Raw genomic sequence first — 21384 nt, forward strand, 5'->3', positions numbered from 1 at the left:
ACTGGGCACGCACACGCACAGCACACGCTACCTTACTATCCAGTGAGTTAGATCTTCTATGACACCCTCCACTCTTATCTACACCAGGAGTCTGAAACACTTTCTGTTAAAGGCCTGATGGTAAACACCTTGTGTCCATCCAGTCTCTGTTGCAAATGCTCATCGCTGCCTTTGTAGCACAAAAACAACAGCAGACAAAACAGGAACAAATGGGCATGGCTGTGCCCCCAATAAACCTTTATTTATAAAACAGAGTAGACCAGATCGGCCAGAAGGCCACAGTATGCCAATGCCTGATATAGACCCCTCCCAGTTACTGATAAAATTCCATTAGATACATTTGACACCTTCAGAGGAAAATTCTCTGCTGGGGGGACTGAAATAAGCAAATTCACCCATTGCTATAAATAAATATTGCCTTCTGAAACAACACAGAACGTCTATCCTTTGCCTTGTATCAGTCCTTCAAATACTTGAAGTAAGCGATCACGATTCCCTCAAGTAGTACTTTCTTCAGTCTAAATACCCCTATGCCATCAAGCATTCCTTCTATTATGACCCAGTTTTCCAGACCACGTGACAAATGATCTTCCTGTTGTATACATACCCGAGTCCATTACCCTTTGAAGTTCAGAGTAGAGATACATGACATATGGTTTTCAAAATACGCAGTAATCAAGATGGAATTTTAATTTTAGAATTTGGCTCACTGTCTCCAAATACAAATGTTTTTAGTTTCCCGGGGGTTTTGTTTCAACAAAATTACTATTTAGTCTTTAAAAAAACATATTTTGTGTAGATATGGCCAAAGGTTAATGCCCAGTGTCATAACTCTATATATTAATTTTAAATGATTACCAAGAAATAAAGGTATTTTTTGTTTCATTTTGGGGAAAAAAAAGTAGGCTTAATAAAACAATGAATTCAAAATGGATCCTCACATCAAAAAATGTTGGCAGAACTTACCTCTACAATTGGAATCATAGTGCAATTTACAAAAGAAAACTATCAGTCATTTTTCAGAGAAAATGAAACACAGAAGAGGAAGAAACACACACACACACACATACATCTGCAGTGTGTCCTTGGATGTTTCTGGCCTGTTAGCAAGAACAGAGCATGGTTGCTATTGTCAGAGCCAGGATAAACCTCTAAACGATGGTCCTGGTTTTATTTCACATTTCAATAACTTGGGAAGAAACCATATCCATGTTTTAAAAGACAATTTAGTTCTAATTTCCATGACTTATTATCATAGCATTCTAAAAAATGTTTTAATAACTAGAAAAAATAATTTCATATTTATATAGCTATAAATGCACTACATTTGGTCTGACTTTACAACCCATTTCTGTAACTTACTGTACTTTAATTTTTTGATAATTCAGTACCTTAAAAAGTATATTGCACATAGTAGATGGTAGAGGAGTAAATTCATTGTTTAAAGTATAAATATTTTTATTTACCAACATCACAATTTATGTTTGTTAAGTCTGATTTAAACTCTCTGGTGCCTGCTTCCTGCTTGCTTCACAAAAGCTCTCCCTGGGTAATCCCATCCATGTACAAGCCTGCAGACCCTATCCACATACAGATGACAACCAAATTTGTTTCTCTAGCCTGGTTTCTCTGCAGGGATGACCCACATACCTGAGAGCCTACTGGCACTTCCACCTGGACAGTCCAACCGCCACTAAGAGCACAAGCAAAGATGGAACACCCTGGGTGATCTCATGATAGGGACTGTTTGCTGATTATTCATTATGTGCCATGCGCTGTGCTCAGCGCTTCAAACGGCTTCTCACTTAATCTTCACAGTGCAGTTAAACATGGCATTTCCTTTTACCTGAAACCCCATTCAAATGATAGCATTCAAAATATGAAATATGTAACCAACATCATTCATTAACTACCTAGTATCCATCCTCCTGCCTTTCTTCCTGGACGAACTGGAACAACAATTTGTTCAGAGCATCAATAAGTCAAACCAATGTCTTAGTTTTCTTTGCAGCAAGGAGTCCATATATGTATACCATATGTATATATATATATACACACACACCATATATACCATACCATATATATACCATATATATATACACATATATATATACACCATATATATATATGTATATACACACACACACACACACACACACACACACACACCATATATATATATATACCATATATAGGTCCATATAGGAGCCAGTGAAACTTAAGAGATGTCTGTTTTGGGAAGTTCAGGAAACAACACATTCCTTATACTTTCCTTCATTCCTCCTGACTTAATACTGGATATTATGTGCAGCTGCACTTTTTCATTTCTTTGACCATCACGGAAAGGCCAAGAGAAGCACAGAGACACTGGCCCTCATATCACTGAGCTATTGAACCAAGGCCAGTAACCATCTACCTCCACACTTGTTACTGAGAAAAATGAACTCCTGTATGTTACAACCATTTTCAGTATGGTTTTCTACCAACCTACTGCTGAAAACAGTCCTGTTAGATACAAAACTGTAATCTGAATTAGAGACTTTAACAAACTAGAATGAAAGCAGGAGGAAACAAACTAGAAGAAAGAGCAACAAACTAGTAGGAAGAGCAACTGCACAGAAAAACAAAGGATGTTACACCCCAAGTGCTTGCAGTGTGTTAGTTGTTGGGTTGTGTCTGACTCTTTGAGACCCCATGGACTGTTGCCCACCAGGCTCTTCTGTCCATTGGATTACCCAGGCAAGAATACTGGAGTGGGTAGCCATTTCCCCCTCCAGAGAATTTTCCCAACCCAAGAATCAAACCAATGTCTCCTGCACTGCAGTCAGATTCTTTACTGTCTGAGGCACCTGGGAAGCAAAACCAACGAGAAACAAGTCGGTTACCTCCTAGAACCCACGGAAGACTGGGGATTTGGAGGCATCAAGGCACCAAAGTGCTTCACTTAATATGCCAACAAATTTGGAAAACTCAGCAGTGGCCACAGGACTGGAAAAGGTCAGTTTTCATTTTAATCCCAAAGAAGGGCAATGCCAAAGAACGTTCAAACAACTGCACAATTGCACTCATTTCAAATGCTGACAATACTCAGAATCCTTCAAGCTAGGCTTCAGCAGTAGGTGAATCAAGAACGTCCAGATGTATAAGCTGGATTTAGAAAAGGCAGGAACCAGAGATCAAATTGCCAACATCCACTGGATCATAGAAAAAGCAAGAGAATTCCAGAAAAACATCTACTTCTGCTTCATTGACTACATTAAAGCCTCTCACTGTGTGGATCATAACAAACTGGAAAATTCTTCAAGAGGTGGGAATACCAGATCACCTTACCTGCCTCCTAAGAAACCTGTATGGAGATCAAGAGGCAACAGTTAGAACCAGACATGGAACAACAGACTGGTTCAAAATTGGGAAGAGTACATCAAGGCTATATATTGTCACCCTGCTTATTTAACTTATATGCAGGGCACATCATGTGAAATCCTGGGCTGGATGACTCACAAGCTAGAATCAAGATTTCTGAGAGAAATATCAACAACCTTAGATATGCAGATGATATCACTTTAATGGCAGAAAGTGAAGAGGAACTAAAGAGCCTCTTGATGACGGTGAAAGAGGAGAGTGAAAAGGCTGGCTTAATACTTTACAATCAAAAACACTAACATCATGGCATCTGGTCCCATCACTTTATGGCAAATAGATGTTGGAAGAGTGGAAACCATGACATATTTTCTTTTCTTGGACTCCAAAATCGCAGCAGATGGTGACTGCAGCTATGAAGTTAAAAAACGTTTGCTCCTTGGAAGAAAAGCGATGACAAACTTAAGACACTGTATTAAAAAGCAGAGACAGCGCTTTGCCAACAAAGGTCCATATAGTCAAAGCTATGGATTTTCCAGTAGTCATGTATGGATATGAGAGTTGGACCATAAAGGCTCAGTGCCAAAGAACTGATGCTTTCAAACTGTAGTGCTGGAGAAGGCTCTTGAGAGTCCTGTGGACTGCAAGGAGATCAAACAGGCCAATCCTAAAGGAAATTAGTCCTAAATATTCACTGGAAGGACTGATGCTCCAAGCTGAAGCTCTAATACTTTGGCCACCTCTTGCAAAGAGCTGACTCATTGGAAAAGACCCTGATGCTGGGAAAGATTGAGGGCAAGAGAAGAAGGGAGTGACAGAGGATGAGATGGTTGGATGGCATCACTGACTCAATGGACATGAGTTTGAGCAAGCTCCAAGAAACAGTGAAGGACTGGGAAGCCTGGTGTGCTGCAGTTCATGGGGTAGTAGAGAGCCAGTCATGACTTGGAGATTAAAAAAAAAAAACCAAGGACTGCAGAAGACAAGACCTAAAGATTTAGCATTTGGAGCTCCCCAACAAAAAGCCAGCTCTCCATCAGTCACCACCATTCCTCAAGTCAACAAGTCTGCAATTACATGTTTGAAAATTTCCTTAAAAATCTGTTTATTCTTGGCTGTCTGTTCATATTTATGAGAAAGTCACTGAAATATTGTAGGAGCGGGCTGGATATGAAAGAGAGAAGCAAAACAATCAGAAAAAAAAAAGGAAGGGTGAAAGGAAAAAAAGATAAACTTAGAGGAAACAAAAACAAAGCAAAAAGCAGAAGAAAACTGCAAAATCACATTTTCCTCAGAGAAATATGAAAAAAAAAAACAAAAAACCCAAGAACAAGGCGCTATGAAGTAGAAACAATCAAAATATTGCAGCAGAAACAACAAAATTAATAGGAAGTTTGGAAGATGAAGTTGAGACAATTTCCCAGAAAATGAAGTTTGGAGACTAGGTGAGAAAAGTCAAAAATTAGAGGATCAGGGCCATGTAGAAATCTCAAAAGATGAGAACCAAGAAGTGAGAAAGAGGAACTTCCCTGGAGGTCAAGTGGTTAAGAATACTCCTTCTAATGCAGGGGATTTGAGTTCAATCCCTGGTCAGGCAATTAAGCCTGCATACTGAAACAAAAGAAGTCCACAACTAAAGAAAGCTTGCATGCCACAACGAAGACCCAGTGCAGCCAAAAAAGAAAGAAAGAAAGAAAGAAATTTAAACAGCGAGAGAGAAAGAAATTGTCAAAGGAAGACAATTCTCCTCTAAGAGCCCAACATCTAAAGTGAAATTAAAACATGCATGAAGGTAGATGATTGTGAAAATGCAGAAAAAGTGGAAGAAATTGAACATCTAAAAAGTTTTCTGATAGAAACAAACAGGTGTGGCTCCCAAACCTTTGTATGAAAATGACATCAAATCTCTCAACAGCAACACAAGAAGTCATGGAACTATGCCTTCACAGTTCTGAATGGAAGATGATTTGGGGTATAAGATTTTATAACTCCAACTGAGTATGAGAGCAGATGAAGGCAGGCAAGGACAAAAACTTTTTGTCTCTCAGGAACATTTTGGGGGGAAGCATATGGAGAATTAGATTTCAACAAAATAAGGGACTATATCAAGGTAATAGAAACACCTGGCTGAGGAAAGAGAAACCCACTCTATGAAATGGGCAAGGGGCTAAACCCCAGAATGACTGCTGTTTAGGAAGAGAGGAAGACAAGCTTCTGGGGAAAAGTATAACTGATAGGATATGAGATGCACCTCGACATTTGGAGGTAGATCTTCTGTGGGGGTTAGAAAAATAGTTCGATAGGTATATGGAGTTTCTTTTAGGGAAAAATAGTAAAGTCGTTAGATTGAGCAATATGAAATTTCTGTTTTGCAGCTCCAAATTTTGTCCAACATTGGCTGTTTTATATGGTTCAATGTAACTTACAAGTAAGTAACATGATGCAGGAAATCTGCATCAACAACTCTTACAATAACAAAAGAAAAGTTGGAGGAATATGTGAAATAAGAATGTCAGACATTGTTATTGAAACTAGGTAACAGACACATGGGGTTGGTTCATTGTCCTGTATATATTTGAATATCCCGTAAGAAAAAGGAGTAAAAACAAAAGAAAGAAAGAAAATCGTGACAACAGAAAACGTGCAAAAGTTCAATAATCTAACAACACCTGGAGGAGTTTCTACTTAGCAACGCTCAGATGAAATCCAGTTACGGGACCACTGGACACAGAAAGAAAAAGTCAATGAAGGCCCATCTACACTAGACCTTCACTCACAGTGGGTCAGGCAATGTCAGGGATGTTTCACATCCCCCATTCCATCCTTGGGAGCTTCCCAGGTGGCACAGTGGTTAAGAATCTGAATCTGCCTGCCAATGTAGGAGACATGGGTTTGATCCCTGGATGAGAAAGATCCCCTGGAGTAGGAAATGGCAAGCCACGCCAGTATTCCTGCCTGGAAAATCCCATGGACAGAGGAGCCTTTCGGGCTACAGTCCACAGAGTCTCAAAGAGTCGGACATGACTTAGCTACTGAGCATGACGATGGCGATTCCACCCCTTCCTGTTTGCGTTGACTCCAGTGATTCTAGGATCGCTCTGCACAACCAAACAGTACTGACAGCTTAGATCTAACATTGAATAAAGCAATCATTTTTCACTGCCCATCAATTTCCTCCCTTCATTTCTCTTCTTGTCCAAACCAGATTCCAGGATTCATCATTCTATTCATACCCTGTAAATACCAAGAGTCTTGACTCTCTCATTTCTGGTCTTTGTAGCTGGCAACAACCAGACCTGGAATGAACCCTACCTCCTGCCTTCTCTGCATCTGTACACAGAGAACTAAATATTACTGGAGAAAATCACTTAAACCAATTGACAGGCTTAATGTTATATTTATTATTGCAAATCATAAACTGGCAATTTTACTCTTGTTGCTGTTTTAAATGCAGCTAAGTAACTTCAAAGAAACAAAGTATAAAAAAAGAAAGTGTAAAACCAACAGCCAATCTCAAAACAAAGCAATGGATGCCAAAACACTGTCATGGTATCCACAAGGAACTGAAAAAATAAATGGCAAGTTAGAATTCTACTCACTGCAAAGATATTTTTCAAGAATGAAGGTAAAATAAAAAACATGGAGACAAAAAAAATCTAAAACACAGTTTTGAGGTAACACATCACCAGCAGGCCTAAATTAAAGAAAATACTAAAGAACATTCTTTTGGCAGAATTGAAATATTCCTACACAGATGCCCAGAGAATTTAGGAGGGAAAGGAGCAACAAAAATGGCAAATATATGGAAAAATCCCCCAAATACTGACTTTTAAAAATAATGTCTTATGAGATCTAAAATAGAAAAGTAAAATATACCTCAAAAGCATCCAAATAAACAGAAAGATAAATGGATGTAAAAGATCCTATAGATCTTGCACTGTTGGAAGAGAGAATAAATACACAAATTAATATCAAATTTTGATAAGTTATGGTTGTATGTCGTATATCCAGGGAAAGAACTAGTAAAAGAAATAGAATATACAACTTCTAAACTAATAGAGAAAAAAAAGTAGAATAATAAAAAACAGTCAATTCAAATGAAGGCTAGGAAGAGGAAACAATATAGAACTGATAAAGCAAGTGGAAAGAACATAGTAAGATACAAATTTAATTCTAAATATATCAGTAATTCCATTAAGCTTAAATGGACTAAATAGCCTAATTTAAAAACAAAGGTTATATGACTACATAAAGAAACAAAACTCAACAATATGCTGTTTACAATGGACACATGTAAAACATGAGAAAGAAACATTGAAAATAAAACAGTGGGAAAAATTCTTTGCAAATACATTTAGAAATTAACCCCATGTAACTCTATTAATATCAGGTAAACACACACTCACACAAAGTAACTTTAAGGCAAAAAACATGATTAAAGATGGAAATATTTTACAATGATGAAAGGCTTAAGTCACCAGGAGACTACAAGTCTAAATTTACATGTGTCAAACATTGATAACATGGACTAAAAATACTATACATATGTATATAGTATTCTGTCAATTTATATATATCAGTTTAAATTTTTATCAATATATTTATAAATATATCTACCAGAGAATATATATATGTGTGTGTGTGCATATATATATACATACATATATATATATATATATATATATATATATATATATATATATATGTTTAGTTGCTCAGTCATGTCCAACTCTTTGCAACTCCAGGGACTGTAGCCTGCCAGGCACCTCTGTCCATGATATTCTCCAGGCAAGAACACTGGAGTGGGTAGCCATTTCCTTTTCTGGGGGATCTTTCCGACCCAGGGATGGAACCTGGGCCTCCTGCATTGTAGGCAGATTCTTTACACTCTGAGCCACCAGATAAGCTCCAATATACTAATATTTAAATATATGTAGTCTAAGGGGTTGCAAGAGTCAGATATGACTGAGCGACTAAACAACAAAAGTAGTACCTACAAAGAAACTTATATCAAGTGTAATATTTACAAGTAAAATGTTGAAAGTGTGATATCAGTAACAAGACAAGGATGCCAGTAATCACTCCTGCTTCTGCTCAATATCGTACTTAAAGTCCTAAGCAGTTTAGAGAGCAAGGAAAAGAAATAAAATGTGAAAGAATAGGAAAGTAAAAAAATAAAACTCTCATTATCCTCAGATGATAAATATACAAAATTCAAATAATCTTCATGTAAATTATTGCAGTCAACAAGTAGGTCTAGAAAAGTCTCTGAAAATAAGGCAATACACAAAACCCAATTGTATTTCTATATATTAGCAACAAACATAAAAAATGCTTTAAAAGATCACATTTATAATAGCATCAAAACTACCAAATACCTCAGGAGGAAATATGTAAGACCTTTATGCAGAAAATTATCATATACTATTGAGAGAATTAAAGAAAAAAATAAATGAGAGATTTATCATATTTACAACATAAATTCTAACTAAATTTATCTAAAAATTCAATGCAATCCCAGTGAACAAGTTATTTTGTGGAACTTGATCTAAAACTTACATGGTAATGAAAGGCACTGAAATAGCCAACACAAAGTTGATGAAGTGTGAGTTAGAATAACTTGTCTACCAGATGCCAGGACTTAGGAGAAAGCTACAAAAACTAACATGGCATAGCAGTGATGCAAAGATAGACAAATAGGCCAATGAAACAGATTAGAGAACCCTGAAAAGACCCATGCATATGACCCACCTACACTTGATCCAAGGTGATACTACAGGAGAAAGAGCTTTGCTTTATACTTCAACCCCTACATTTATATATTATGTGTTTTTCCATGTATGTGTTACAGGTGAAAGTCACTCAGTCGTGTCCAACTTTTTGTGACCCCATGGACTGTAGCCCCCAGGCTCCTCTGTGATGGGTATTCTCCGGGTAAGGATACTGGAGTGGGTTGCCATGCCCTTCTCCAGGGGATCTTCCTGACTCAGGAATCAAACCGGGTCTCCTGCATTGCAGGTGGATTCTTTAACAACTGAGCTACCTGAGAAGCCCCTTGTATGTGTTATAGTTCACTATAAAAAAACAAAAGTATATTGATGATTAAAAGTAATTATAGTAAAGTAATACAGAAGAATAAAATTGTTACAAACTACTGCTGCACTAAATATAAAGAAACCAAGTTAGTGTATAACCAATGACACTAAATTTGAAGGACTGAATTCTGCCACATTGAGAAAAAATTTCAAAATGCGTTAAACAACTAAACATAGCTCTATGTTGTTTATAAAAAGCACCCTTAAAATGATCAAGAAAGGATAAAAATATAAAAGTAAGCATAGAAATATGAAAGAAAAGTAAATTTAAAAGAAAGAAGGGATAGCAAGGTAGAAATTAAAAGCATTAAAATGTATAAAGACAAGCAATACATAATAAAAAGATACTGTTTATGAAGATGACACAAGTTATAAATCTGTATGTATCAAATACAACAGCAGAAAATATAAAGAAAATTAAATTGCACTGATACTGATGAAAATAGTTATACAGAAAGAATTTGATACACTTCTTTCATGGGAATTCCTTGTCAATCCAGTGATTAAGACTCTGTGATTTTACTGCCAAGGGCCTGGGTTTGATCCCTGCTCAGGGAACTAAAATCCCACAAGGCCCACAGTGCGGGACAAAAAAATAAATACAGCTTTTTCATAATTAAATGGATTTAGTTGTCAAAGAATGGAATAATATAATCAACACATTCACAGATAAAGAGATAACTAGCTGGCTACATAGATAGATAGACAGACATATAGATATGAAATCTTCTCAGGTCTTTCTTACAGCCAGCATTGTTAGGTGTCTCCCTAACAGCCATTCCTGTCTCTCTTCCTTTTTAAAAAAATAATATTTATTCATTGGCTGTATTGGGTCTTCATTGCTGCTGGGGCTTTTCTCTAGTTGCGGTGAGCAGAGGCTACTCCTCATTGCAGCGCAGGGGTTTCTCACTGCAGTGGCTTCTCCTGTTGCACAGCAGAGGCTCGAGGTACACGTGCTTCAGTAGTTGCGGCTCATGGGCTCCAGAGCACAGGCTCAACAATCGTGGCACACAGCCTTAGATGCTCAGAGGCGTGTAGAATCTTTCCAGATTAGGGACTGAACCCATGTCTCCTGCACTGGCCGGTGGATTCTTTACCACTGAGCTACCAGGGAAGCCGTCTCTTCCTTCTTGATACCAAATCCTACTTTTTAGAAGGAAAGCTAAACATGCTAGATACTTCCCTAATACCACTTGGAGCCAGGACACAGGCCTGAGGCCTTGCTCTGTCCAGTGGGACCTGCAGGGAAATCTGCCAGGGTCTTTTAAGAATATTCTCTCTGAGAAGAGAGCATCGTGTGATGAAAAAGCCTCACATTCCTTCTGCTTTGAATTGATCCTGTGAGGATGTCAAGGACTTGCAGGAAAGCAGAAGAGAGAAAGTTTGCAGGGTCAGAGAAACCCCAGAACCCTAACAAAATGGAGCCACTGAACCAGCTGTGGAACTACTACCTGCCCCAGTCGTTTTGGAAAGTAAGAAGAATCAGCCCCTTCATTAAGCTACTTTTAATCAGATATTCTATCTCTTGAAGCCTACAGCATCTTAATGGGATCATCCATCCTAACTGATCTATCCAAAGTAAATCATGTCATAAGAAGGGTTTAACAATTTTTTAAAGTAGAGATCTTTTAGGCCCCATTCTCAGATCTTCAGCAAATAAAAATAGACATATGCAAAAAAAAAAAAAAAAAAAGACATATGTAATAAAAGGTGACTAAAAAACATAACCACTGGAAACTTAAAAAAAAAACACATAAACAGAATACCGTTGGATATTTTCTCATAGAGGCAATAAAACATGAAATTACAAACTATCCAGAAAACAATGAAAATAACACTTCTTAACAAAACCTATGGAATAACACAATGTGTTTAGGTGTGTGCTAAATCACTTCAGTCGTGTCCAACTCTGCAACTCTATGACTCTGCTAACTTATAGACTGTAGCCTGCCAGGCTTCTTTGTCCATGGGGATTCTGCAGGCAAGAATACTGGAGTGGGTTGCCATACCCTCCTCCAGGGGATCTTCCTGACCCAGGGGTCAAACCTGCTTCTCTTATGTCTCCTGCATTGGCAGGCGGGTTCTTTACCACTAGTGCCACAGAAATGCCTAATCACCATCATTAACCTGAAAAGACTAAAACTAAAGGCAACTACCACTCATGTTGAAAACTTAAGAGGCCAAGCAACAAAGAAATAAAAAAGAGGGAATTAATAAAGATAAAGGTTGAAATTAAGGAAATGGGAAACCAAAAAAGTAGAAATGATTAATAAGTCCAAAAGCTGTTTTTTAAGATATACCAACAAAATAGATAAATTTCTTCTGAGACTGATTAAAAATGAAAGTGAAAGTTGCTCAGTCGTGTCAGACTCTTTGTGACTCCATGGACTATACATTCCATGGAATTCTCTAGGCAAGAATACTGGAGTGGGTAGCCTTTTCCCTTCTCCAAGAGATCTTCTCAACCTAGTAATTGAACCAGGGTCTCCTGCGTTGCAGGCAAATTCTTTACCAACTGAGCTGTCAGGGAAGCCCAAAGGAAAATGAGGAGAGAATAAAAATTTCCAAGATTAGGAATTTTTGAAGGATATATAAACACAAATACAAAAGAGATTTTAAAAATTACAAAATCTATGACCACAAATTTGAAACCCGAGGACAACTGGATAGTTCTCAAGCAAGATATAAATGAATCTGGGAACAAGTGGCAAACCCAAATACACCAACTACAATAGATCAGATTGGAAAGGCCTATTATTAAGAAGGTGCTAAGACTGAGTGATTTCATAACTTATTTCAGCTAACCTAAGACCAGTAATTCAGCATTATATAAATGATCTCAGAATGAATGAAAAGGGAAACTTAATACATTTCATGAATCAGCAAAAGTTTTAACACCAAAACCTGATACAGTGACCACCCTACATCAAAAAAGGGAAAGTATAATCTTACTTTTTAAGTTACAGATGAAAAATTTCTAAATAAAACATTAGGAAGCAGTAGTTAGGAATGACTCAAGACAGTAACACAGTATGACCAACCAGAGCGTCTCTCAAGGAATACAAGAGTGAAAGTCAATGTAATGAAGTATATTTACCAAAAATCAACAGCACACATCAATATGCTTACTGAAAAAAGAAAACCATTTTGAATAAAATCAGAAATCAGACAGGAATGCTTGCTATGGCTATTATTATTTAACACTGTCATGAGGAGTTCTGGCAAATGAAATAAACACTGGAAAAAAGATACACTATTTTTGCTAATTACAGAATTGTGTACTTAGGAAATCCAATAGACTGTAGTTTACAAAAAAAAAAAACCAGCAAACAGTCATATCTGGTATAATTAACAAGAATATTTGATAAGGTAACTCTATGATGCAAAATAAATTTACAAATATCATTAGGTTTTTCATATTCTGGCATAAACACCCAGAAACAAAAATGGGAAAAATACTCCATGCACAATAGTAAAAAAAGCAATACAATATTGTTATAGACTGAATGTATCCTCCCCAATTCACAGGTTAATAATGTCATTTCCAATGTGACAGTATCTGGAGGTGGGGCCTTTGAGAGGTAATTAGGTCATGAGGGTAGAACTCAAATAAATTAGATTAGTGTCCTGATAAGAACAGGTGAGAGAGTTAGCTAGCTCTCTGTGCCCGTGGAAGGAAACAGTGAGAAATCAACTGTCCACGACTAGAAGAGGGCTCTCATCAGAACCAACCATGCTCACACCCTGATCTTGCACTTCCAGCCTCCGTGACTCTGAGAATTTCTGTTGTTTATAAACCATCCAGTCTAGATGCTTTGTTATAGCAGCCCAAACTGACTAAGACAAAGAGGAATAAACTCTGTAAGAAAAGCATAAAATCTATATGACAACCATAAAATCATACTGAAGGATAAATTTTAAAATCTGAGCAAATGAAAAGATACCTATATTCTTTTTTATATATAATTAAATTTATTTTTTAAATTTCTTTTTAATTGAAGGATAGTTGCTCTACAACATTGTGTTGGTTTCTGCCAAACATCAACATGAATCAGCCATAGATAGAATCCATATTCTTAGATGGAAAGATTTAATATCAATTCTCTTAATATCATAAAAAAATGTACAATTAAAAAGCAAGTAAGATATGGGCTCCTAAAAGAGAAAAGAGACATTCAGTTCAATTCAGTCACTCAGTCGTGTCCAACTCTTTGTGACCCCATGAACCACAGCACGCCAGACCTCCCTGTCCATCACCAACTCCCAGAGTCCACCCAAACCCATGTCCCTTGAGTCGGTGATGCCATCCAACCATCTCATCCTCTGTCATCCCCTTCTCCTCCTGCCTTCAATCTTTCCCAGCATCAGGGTCTTTTCAAATGAGTCAGCTCTTCGGATCAGGTGGCCAAAATATTAGAGTTTCAGCTTCAGCATCAGTCCTCCCAATGAACACTCAGGACTGATCTCCTTTAGGATGGACTGGTTGGATCTCGTTGCAGTCCAAGGGACTCTCAAGAGTCTTTTCCAACACCACAGTTCAAAAGCATCTATTCTTCAGTGCTCAGCTTTCTTTATAGTCCAACTCTCACATCCATACATGAAAAGAGACATTAGGTATTATAAAAGCTGAGGAAATTAGAATAAACTATGGCCTCTACTTAATACCAGTGCATTAGTACTGGCTCATTAATTGTAACATATGTATCATACTAATATAAAATGCAAATGGGGAAAATGTGAGGCGTACACAGAAACCCTCTGTACTATCTTCACAATATTTCTGTAAATCTAAAACTGTTTTAAAAAATAAAGTTTTATTTAAAAAATATTTGTTAAGACAACTAAGTCTTTTTTACAAAAACCTATTCTAATTAAATGGATAAAAGTATCTTAATTTATAGAGAAAATAAACACCCAAGAAAGCAAAAAAAGAATGAAAAAGAATAATGAAAGAAAATACACTATAAAGTAACTGTAATTAAATCAAAATGGAATATTAGTATAAGAACAGATACATCAAACTATACTTGGTCACCTGATGCAAAGAGCTGACTCAATGGAAAAGAATTTGATGCTGGGAAAGATTGAGGGCAGAGGGGAAATGGGGTGACAAAGGATGAGATGGTTGGATGGGATCATCGACTCAATGGATACGAGTTTGAGCACACTCAGGGAGATAGTAAAGGATAGGGAAGCCTGGAGTAGTGCAGTCCATGGGGTCACAAAGAGTCAGACACGACTGAGTGAGTGAACAACAACCACAACAACGAGATATATCGATCAGTAGACCAGAACAGAACACCCAGAAAAACATCCAGTTTATACAAGATTTTAATAAATGACAAAAATGCATTTCAATTCAATGGGAAAAGAGTGACTATTTAATAAATGGTGCTGGCACAACTGGCAAGCCATCTGGTAGAAAATAGTCTTCACTCTTATAAATAAAAAACAAATTCCAGATGGAATAGACGCCTATTATAATAAATACAGCATTAAAAAATTAAAAGGAAAGCTAGGAAACAACACTTACAATCTGTTTTCTAAAGCAGAAAGAAAAGACAGCCATATTTGAGTTTATAAAAATGAAACACAATTTATGTGACAAAAGTTTTATAAACAAAACTGATAGGCAAGTGATGGATTTGGGAAAATACTTGAAAAAGAGATAACATAATGAGTTAATAGTCATCACCAATATACAAAGCGCATTTAAAAACTGGCAAGACAGTCAGGATGGCTGCTATCCAAAAGTCTACAAGCAATAAATGCTGGAGAGGGTGTGGAGAAAAGGGAACCCTCTTACACTGTTGGTGGGAATGCAAACTAATACAGCTACTATGGAAAACAGTGTGGAGATTTCTTAAAAAACTGGAAATAGAACTGCCATATGACCCAGCAATCCCACTTCTGGGCATACACACTGAGGAACCCAGATCTGAAAGAGACACGTGCACCCCAATGTTCATTGCAGCACTGTTTATAATAGCCAGGACATGGAAGCAGATGCCCATCAGCAGACGAATGGATAAGGAAGCTGTGGTACATATACACCATGGAATATTACTCAGTCATTAAAAAGAATTCATTTGAATCAGTTCTAATGAGATGGATGAAACTGGAGCCCATTATACAGAGTGAAGTAAGCCAGAAAGATAAAGAACATTACAGCATACTAACACATATATATGGGATTTAGAAAGATGGTAATGATAACCCTATATGCAAAACAGAAAAAGAGACACAGATGTACAGAACAGACTTTTGGACTCTGTGGGAGAAGGCGAGAGTGCGATGTTTCAAGAGAACAGCATGTATATTATCTATAGTGAAACAGATCACCAGCCCAGGTGGGATGCATGAGACAAGTGCTCGGGCCTGGTGCACTGGGAAGACCCAGAGGAATCGGGTGGAGAGGGAGGTGGGAGGGGGGATCAGGATGGGGAATACATGTAACTCCATGGCTGATTCATGTCAATGTATGACAAAAACCACTACAATATTGTAAAGTAATTAGCCTCCAACTAATAAAAATAAATGAAAAAAAAAATTAAAAAATAAAAACTGGCAAGAGACAAACAATCCAGTGGGAAAATTGGTAAAAGATGTGAAAATGGAATCTATGAGAACAAATCTACACAGCATGAAGATGTTCCAACGAACTAGCAATTACAGAAGTGCAAATTACATTAAAAAAAAAATACTTTCCTCTACACCCAATCAGATAAAAGAAAAATGAGAGAGCAACAACCAACTGTCAACAGAATAAAGAGAAAAAAATTTGTTCACAGCTATTGAAAAGCAGTTGGGCAAATATTTTTAAATTAAAAATACATCAACACTTCAACCAACAAATCACACTCCTGGAAATCAATTCCACAAAAACAAAATTACAAATAAAATGTTTATTACAGCAGTGTTCTTACTGCAGAAAAAAATAAAAAGTAATAAAATGAGTTTGCACTATAAGGTAATAGATAATGACTCATTTATACTGTGGAATATTAAGCAGCCATTAAAAAGAACAAATTAGTGGTATATCTTTGACTTGGAGGGGTTCTCCTGGATGTATTTTTAAATGATAAAGGCGAGATGCATAGAGGTGATCCCATTTTTAAACAGCAAACATTGAACAAAACCTCAAAACATATGTGCACATGAATGTGTTTGTGTGTGCACACACGTGTGTTGTGTGAATGTGAATCTGGAGACAAACATGGAAGGAAACACACCAATAGCTAACAGAGACGACTGACAATGTGGTGAGGAAGAAGGGTTTCTGGGGCTGAAAAGGAAAAATGGGCAGAATATATGCTATGATTACATTGATATTAAGGAAAGTAATGAAAAACTTGCTACAACATGGTTTAAGATACATCATGATTGGCAAGAGTGTCCATCCTCCACATGGTCCCCATTCTCAAATTATTTCACAGTCATCTAGCATTTTCTCATTCATTGAACTAAAAAAAAATATTAGTCTGTATAATGTCAGTGGTAAAGAATCTGTCTGCTAATGACATGGGTTCGATCCCTGGGTTGGGAAGATCCCATGAATAAGAAAATGTCAACCCACTCCAGTATTCCTGCCTGGGAAATCTCACTGACAGAGAGGCTGGCAGGCTACAGTCCAAATGGTCACAAAAAGTTGGACACAACTTATCGACTAAACAATAACACAATGTAAGTATCATAGTCTTCTCATTTGTACATTTTGTGACTACTGAAAAACAAAACTTTTTTCCATTAAATATTACCCCACATGTTATCAAACTGAACTTTGGACCCCACTCTTCAAGTTGAGGTATGGTTTAAGCACAAATGCAAATATGTACTTGTATATAAAGAAACTGGAAAAAATAAGGAGTTGGTAGTTGTATATTTCCTGATTGCTGAACATCCATAAAGTAAAAAAGTAAAAAAAAGTAGTAACAGAAAAATATGCATAAAGTTTCCTATTTCAGTAAAAACAAGCAAAACCCTAATTATAAATGTACAATTAAATATTTTAAGTGAAAAAGAAAGCTTCAGAAAGGATTCACAAAGTCACTGGCCCAGGTTACATAAAAGAGAGGGAAGTAGAGGGGAGGGGGCAATTACTAGCTTTGCTTTTATACCTCTCTGCATTTTATTACTTCATTTACTACAGCAAGCAAAAAAGTATTGCTTTTGAAATCTGAAAACATTATGTAAAGAAAACAAAACCAAATTGTAAACAGTAAAATAAAATAAATTGGGTATTGCTGCTGCTGCTAAGTCGCTTCAGTCGTGTCTGGCTCTGTGCAACCCCAGAGACGGCAACCCACCAGGCTCCCCTTTCCCTGGGATTCTCCAGGCAAGAACACTGGAGTGGGTTGCCATTTCCTTCTCCAATGTGTCAAAGTGAAAAGTGAAAGTGAAGTCGCTCAATCGTGTCTGACTCTTAGTGACCCCATGGACTGCAGCCTACCAGGCTCCTCTGGCCATGGGATATTCCAGGCAAGAGTAAAATTGGATATTAATGAGTACCTATCTCAAACTACCGCACAATTGCACTCATCTCACATGCTAGTAAAGTGATGCTCAAAATTCTCCAAGTCAGGCTTCAGCAATACGTGAACTGTGAACTTCCAGATGTTCAAGCTGGTTTTAGAAAAGGCAGAGGAACCAGAGATCAAATTGCCAATATCCTCTGGATCATCGAAAAAGCAAGAGAGTTCCAGAAAAATATCTATTTCTGCTTTATTGACTATGCCAAAGCCTTTGACTGTGTGGATCACAATAAACTGTGGAAAATTCTGAAAGAGATGGGAATACCAGACCACCTGACCTGCCTCTTGAGAAACCTATATGCAGGTCAGGAAGCAACAGTTAGAACTGGACATGGAACAACAGACTGGTTCCAAATAGGAAAAGGAGTATATCAAGGCTGTATATTGTCACCCTGCTTATTTAACTTATATGTAGAGCACATCATGAGAAACGCTGGGCTGGAAGAAGCACAAGCTGGAATCAAGATTGCCGGGAGAAATATCAATAACCTCAGATATGCAGATGACACCACCCTTATGGCAGAAAGTGAAGAGGAACTAAAAAGCCTCTTGATGAAAGTGAAAGAGGAGAGTGAAAAAGTTGGCTTAAAGCTCAACATTCAGAAAACTAAGATCATGGCATCTGGTCCCATCACTTCATGGGAAATAGATGGGGAAACAGTGGAAGCAGTGTCAGACTTTATTTTTTTGGGCTCCAAAATCACTGCAGATGGTGATTGCAGCCATGAAATTAAAAGACACTTACTCCTTGGAAGGAAAGTTATGGCTAACTTAGATAGCATATTAAAAAGCAGACATTATTTTGCCAACAAAGGTCTGTCTAGTCAAGGCTATGGTTTTTCCAGTGGTCATGTATGGATGTGAGATTTGGACTGTGAAGAAAGCTGAGCGCCGAAGAATTGATGCTTTTGAACTGTGGTGTTGGAGAAGACTCTGGAGAGTCCCTTGGACTGCAAGGAGATCCAACCAGTCCATTCTAAAGGAGATCAGTCCTGGGTGTTCACTGGAAGACTGATGCTGAAGCTGAAACTCCAATACTTTGGCCACCTCATGCAAAGAGTTGACTCATTGGAAAAGACCCTGATACTGGGAGGGATTGGGGACAGGAGGAGGAGGGGACGACAGAAGATGAGATGGCTGGATGGCATCACCCACTCGATGGACATGAGTTTGGGTAAACTCCAGGAGTTTGTGATGGACAGGGAGGCCTGGTGTGCTGTGATTCATAGGATCGCAAAGAGTCGGACACAACTGAGTGACTTAACTGAACTGATCTCATAAGATCTATTGTGTAGATTAAATGAGATAATCCATGTAAAGTATTTAGCCTATTACCTAATATGTTGCAAATGCTCAATAAATAGGAGCCATTTTTATTTAAAACAAACAAACAAAAAAAGACTATAAAGAGCAGTGGAAATTAGGAAACTGAAAAGATAAGATCTTTGAAAATGATATTGAGTGCACAAGACACTTTTCCTCTATGACTGAATCTGATGTCCTTTGCACTGCAAGGACTCTTACTATAGTAACTATACAGCTCATCAAACATAACTTTAATTGACAGTACAAATAAAATTACAATTAGACAAATAAGATAATTAAACAATACAAAGGAAATGGCAACCTTTTTGCCTTGCAGGTTCTTTAAGAACTTTAAGAACCATTCTGAAACACTATGCTCCTGCTCCTGTCACAACCACTTAAGATGAGAAATACTTGAACCCGGATATCTCCCTTATATGACAGGAGACTGACAGAACACGGTTCATACAGATTGGAGAATGATGCTAAAGTCCTTTCTGAGGGTCTGCCCAAGTGGGAAATCCATTCCTGAAATTAGAAATTCCACTCTCAACTTTAAGAATTTCTTTGCTGGTCTACGTCAAAACATGTTAGTTTAGTGATATTCTACAAATTGATATTCTACAAACGAAAATTGGCCCATCAATTCTATTCTTATTGTCCAACCAAACATAAATCACACGAGCGTGCTACTAGTCTTATTACTTACATGGAATTGACTTTCTCTTCAGGGCCTTGCACTTGGCCTGTCACAGTGCCTTTGCTGGTATTCTTCACCCAGCCAACCACTCCAATTTTCCTAGCCTCATCTTCAGTGTACTGGTTTCAGGAGAAAACAAGAGAGACAAAGTCCAGTGTCACACTTGATCCTAACTTTCAAAAAAGTATGGTCACAAAAAAGCTCATTAATTTTTTTCTAAAATATAGTCTATGCTAAAAATTACGTAGCTGACCTCTGGTAATATCTACATGTACAAGAACCTTCATTTAAATGGCTTTTGTTTTGTTTTGCTAAATTCCACATTCAGTAGAGATAAGCATGTTGTAAGAAAATAAACTGATGGTGGGAATTATTTCAGAAAGCATTATCCATGATTCTTTTGGAATCCATAAAACTCAGTTGCATTGCCCTCACAATCTCCTAATGCTAGGCTACACTGTCAATCTGGGTTCCAAATGATGATCATTCCAAGATACTCAGTCACTGAGGAAAAATATCTAGTTACAATCAATACAAAGTACTGAAAGAGAAGATTCCGACATTTTCTCTTGACTCTGTACTTGGCACAAATATTATAATTGTCTATGAGTAAATTTATTTCTCCAATCATTCTTTCTTAAAATTCCTTTTCCCAATTCCAAATTTAGTTACGCTACTGACACATGAAAACCCAGAAACATTTTGATTTTGAATTACTTTAACTACATCACAACAAAATTCCGTGGAACCAGTCTACTAGCACTTCTTAGAAACATGCTTTTCTCCTAGTTGGAGGCCAGGGTGACCAAGAGCTGTGCACTCTGTAAGCCCAACTAAATGAAGCAATACAAACCAGGATGATTACAGCTAGGATTGCTTAAGGGCTGGTTCTGAAAATAAGTCTTCCCAGAGAAAAAGGAAAAAGGAAACAATCTGAATTCTAGGGGAGGGTCTATCTCAAAATACGGAGACTCGACTTATGGCAACCTGTTCAAACTCTCAGAGGTTAGGAACAGGGACCTAGTGAGTGACTCCCAGCTTAAACAGTAGGTGAAAATACATGCCACCTTTAACTTTTAGGAAAGGAGTACCAGATTTTAAAAACAGATAATCTTAAAGTATTAAGATTTAAAACAAGTAGATATTTTAAAACAAATATTTAAAAGGCAACAAGGGGTTTTAACTTTAAAAACCTAGGGGCTTCCCTGACGGCTCAGACGGTAAAGAGTCTCCAGTGGGAGACTCAGGTTCTACCCCTGGGTCGGGAAGATCCCCTGAAGAAGGGAATGGCTACCCACACCAGTATTCTTGCCTGGAGAATTCCATGGACAAAGGAGCCTGGTGGGCTCACAAAGTGTAGGGTCACAAAGAGTTGGACACAACTGAGCGACTA

General features: G+C 37.5%; 1 protein-coding gene across 1 annotated transcript in view; it reads right to left on the reverse strand.

The window, feature by feature from the left end:
• The window catches only part of ACYP2 (acylphosphatase 2), a 173544-nt gene that overhangs the window by 135748 nt on the left and 16412 nt on the right, over nt 1-21384 (reverse strand). The window contains exon 3 of the mRNA XM_065929295.1: nt 20001-20110. Within this exon, the coding sequence (XP_065785367.1) occupies nt 20001-20110 (110 nt within the window). The remainder of the gene's footprint in view (nt 1-20000; nt 20111-21384) is intronic.

This window comes from Muntiacus reevesi, chromosome 3, assembly GCF_963930625.1.
Source record: "Muntiacus reevesi chromosome 3, mMunRee1.1, whole genome shotgun sequence".
Lineage (NCBI taxonomy): Eukaryota > Metazoa > Chordata > Mammalia > Artiodactyla > Cervidae > Muntiacus > Muntiacus reevesi.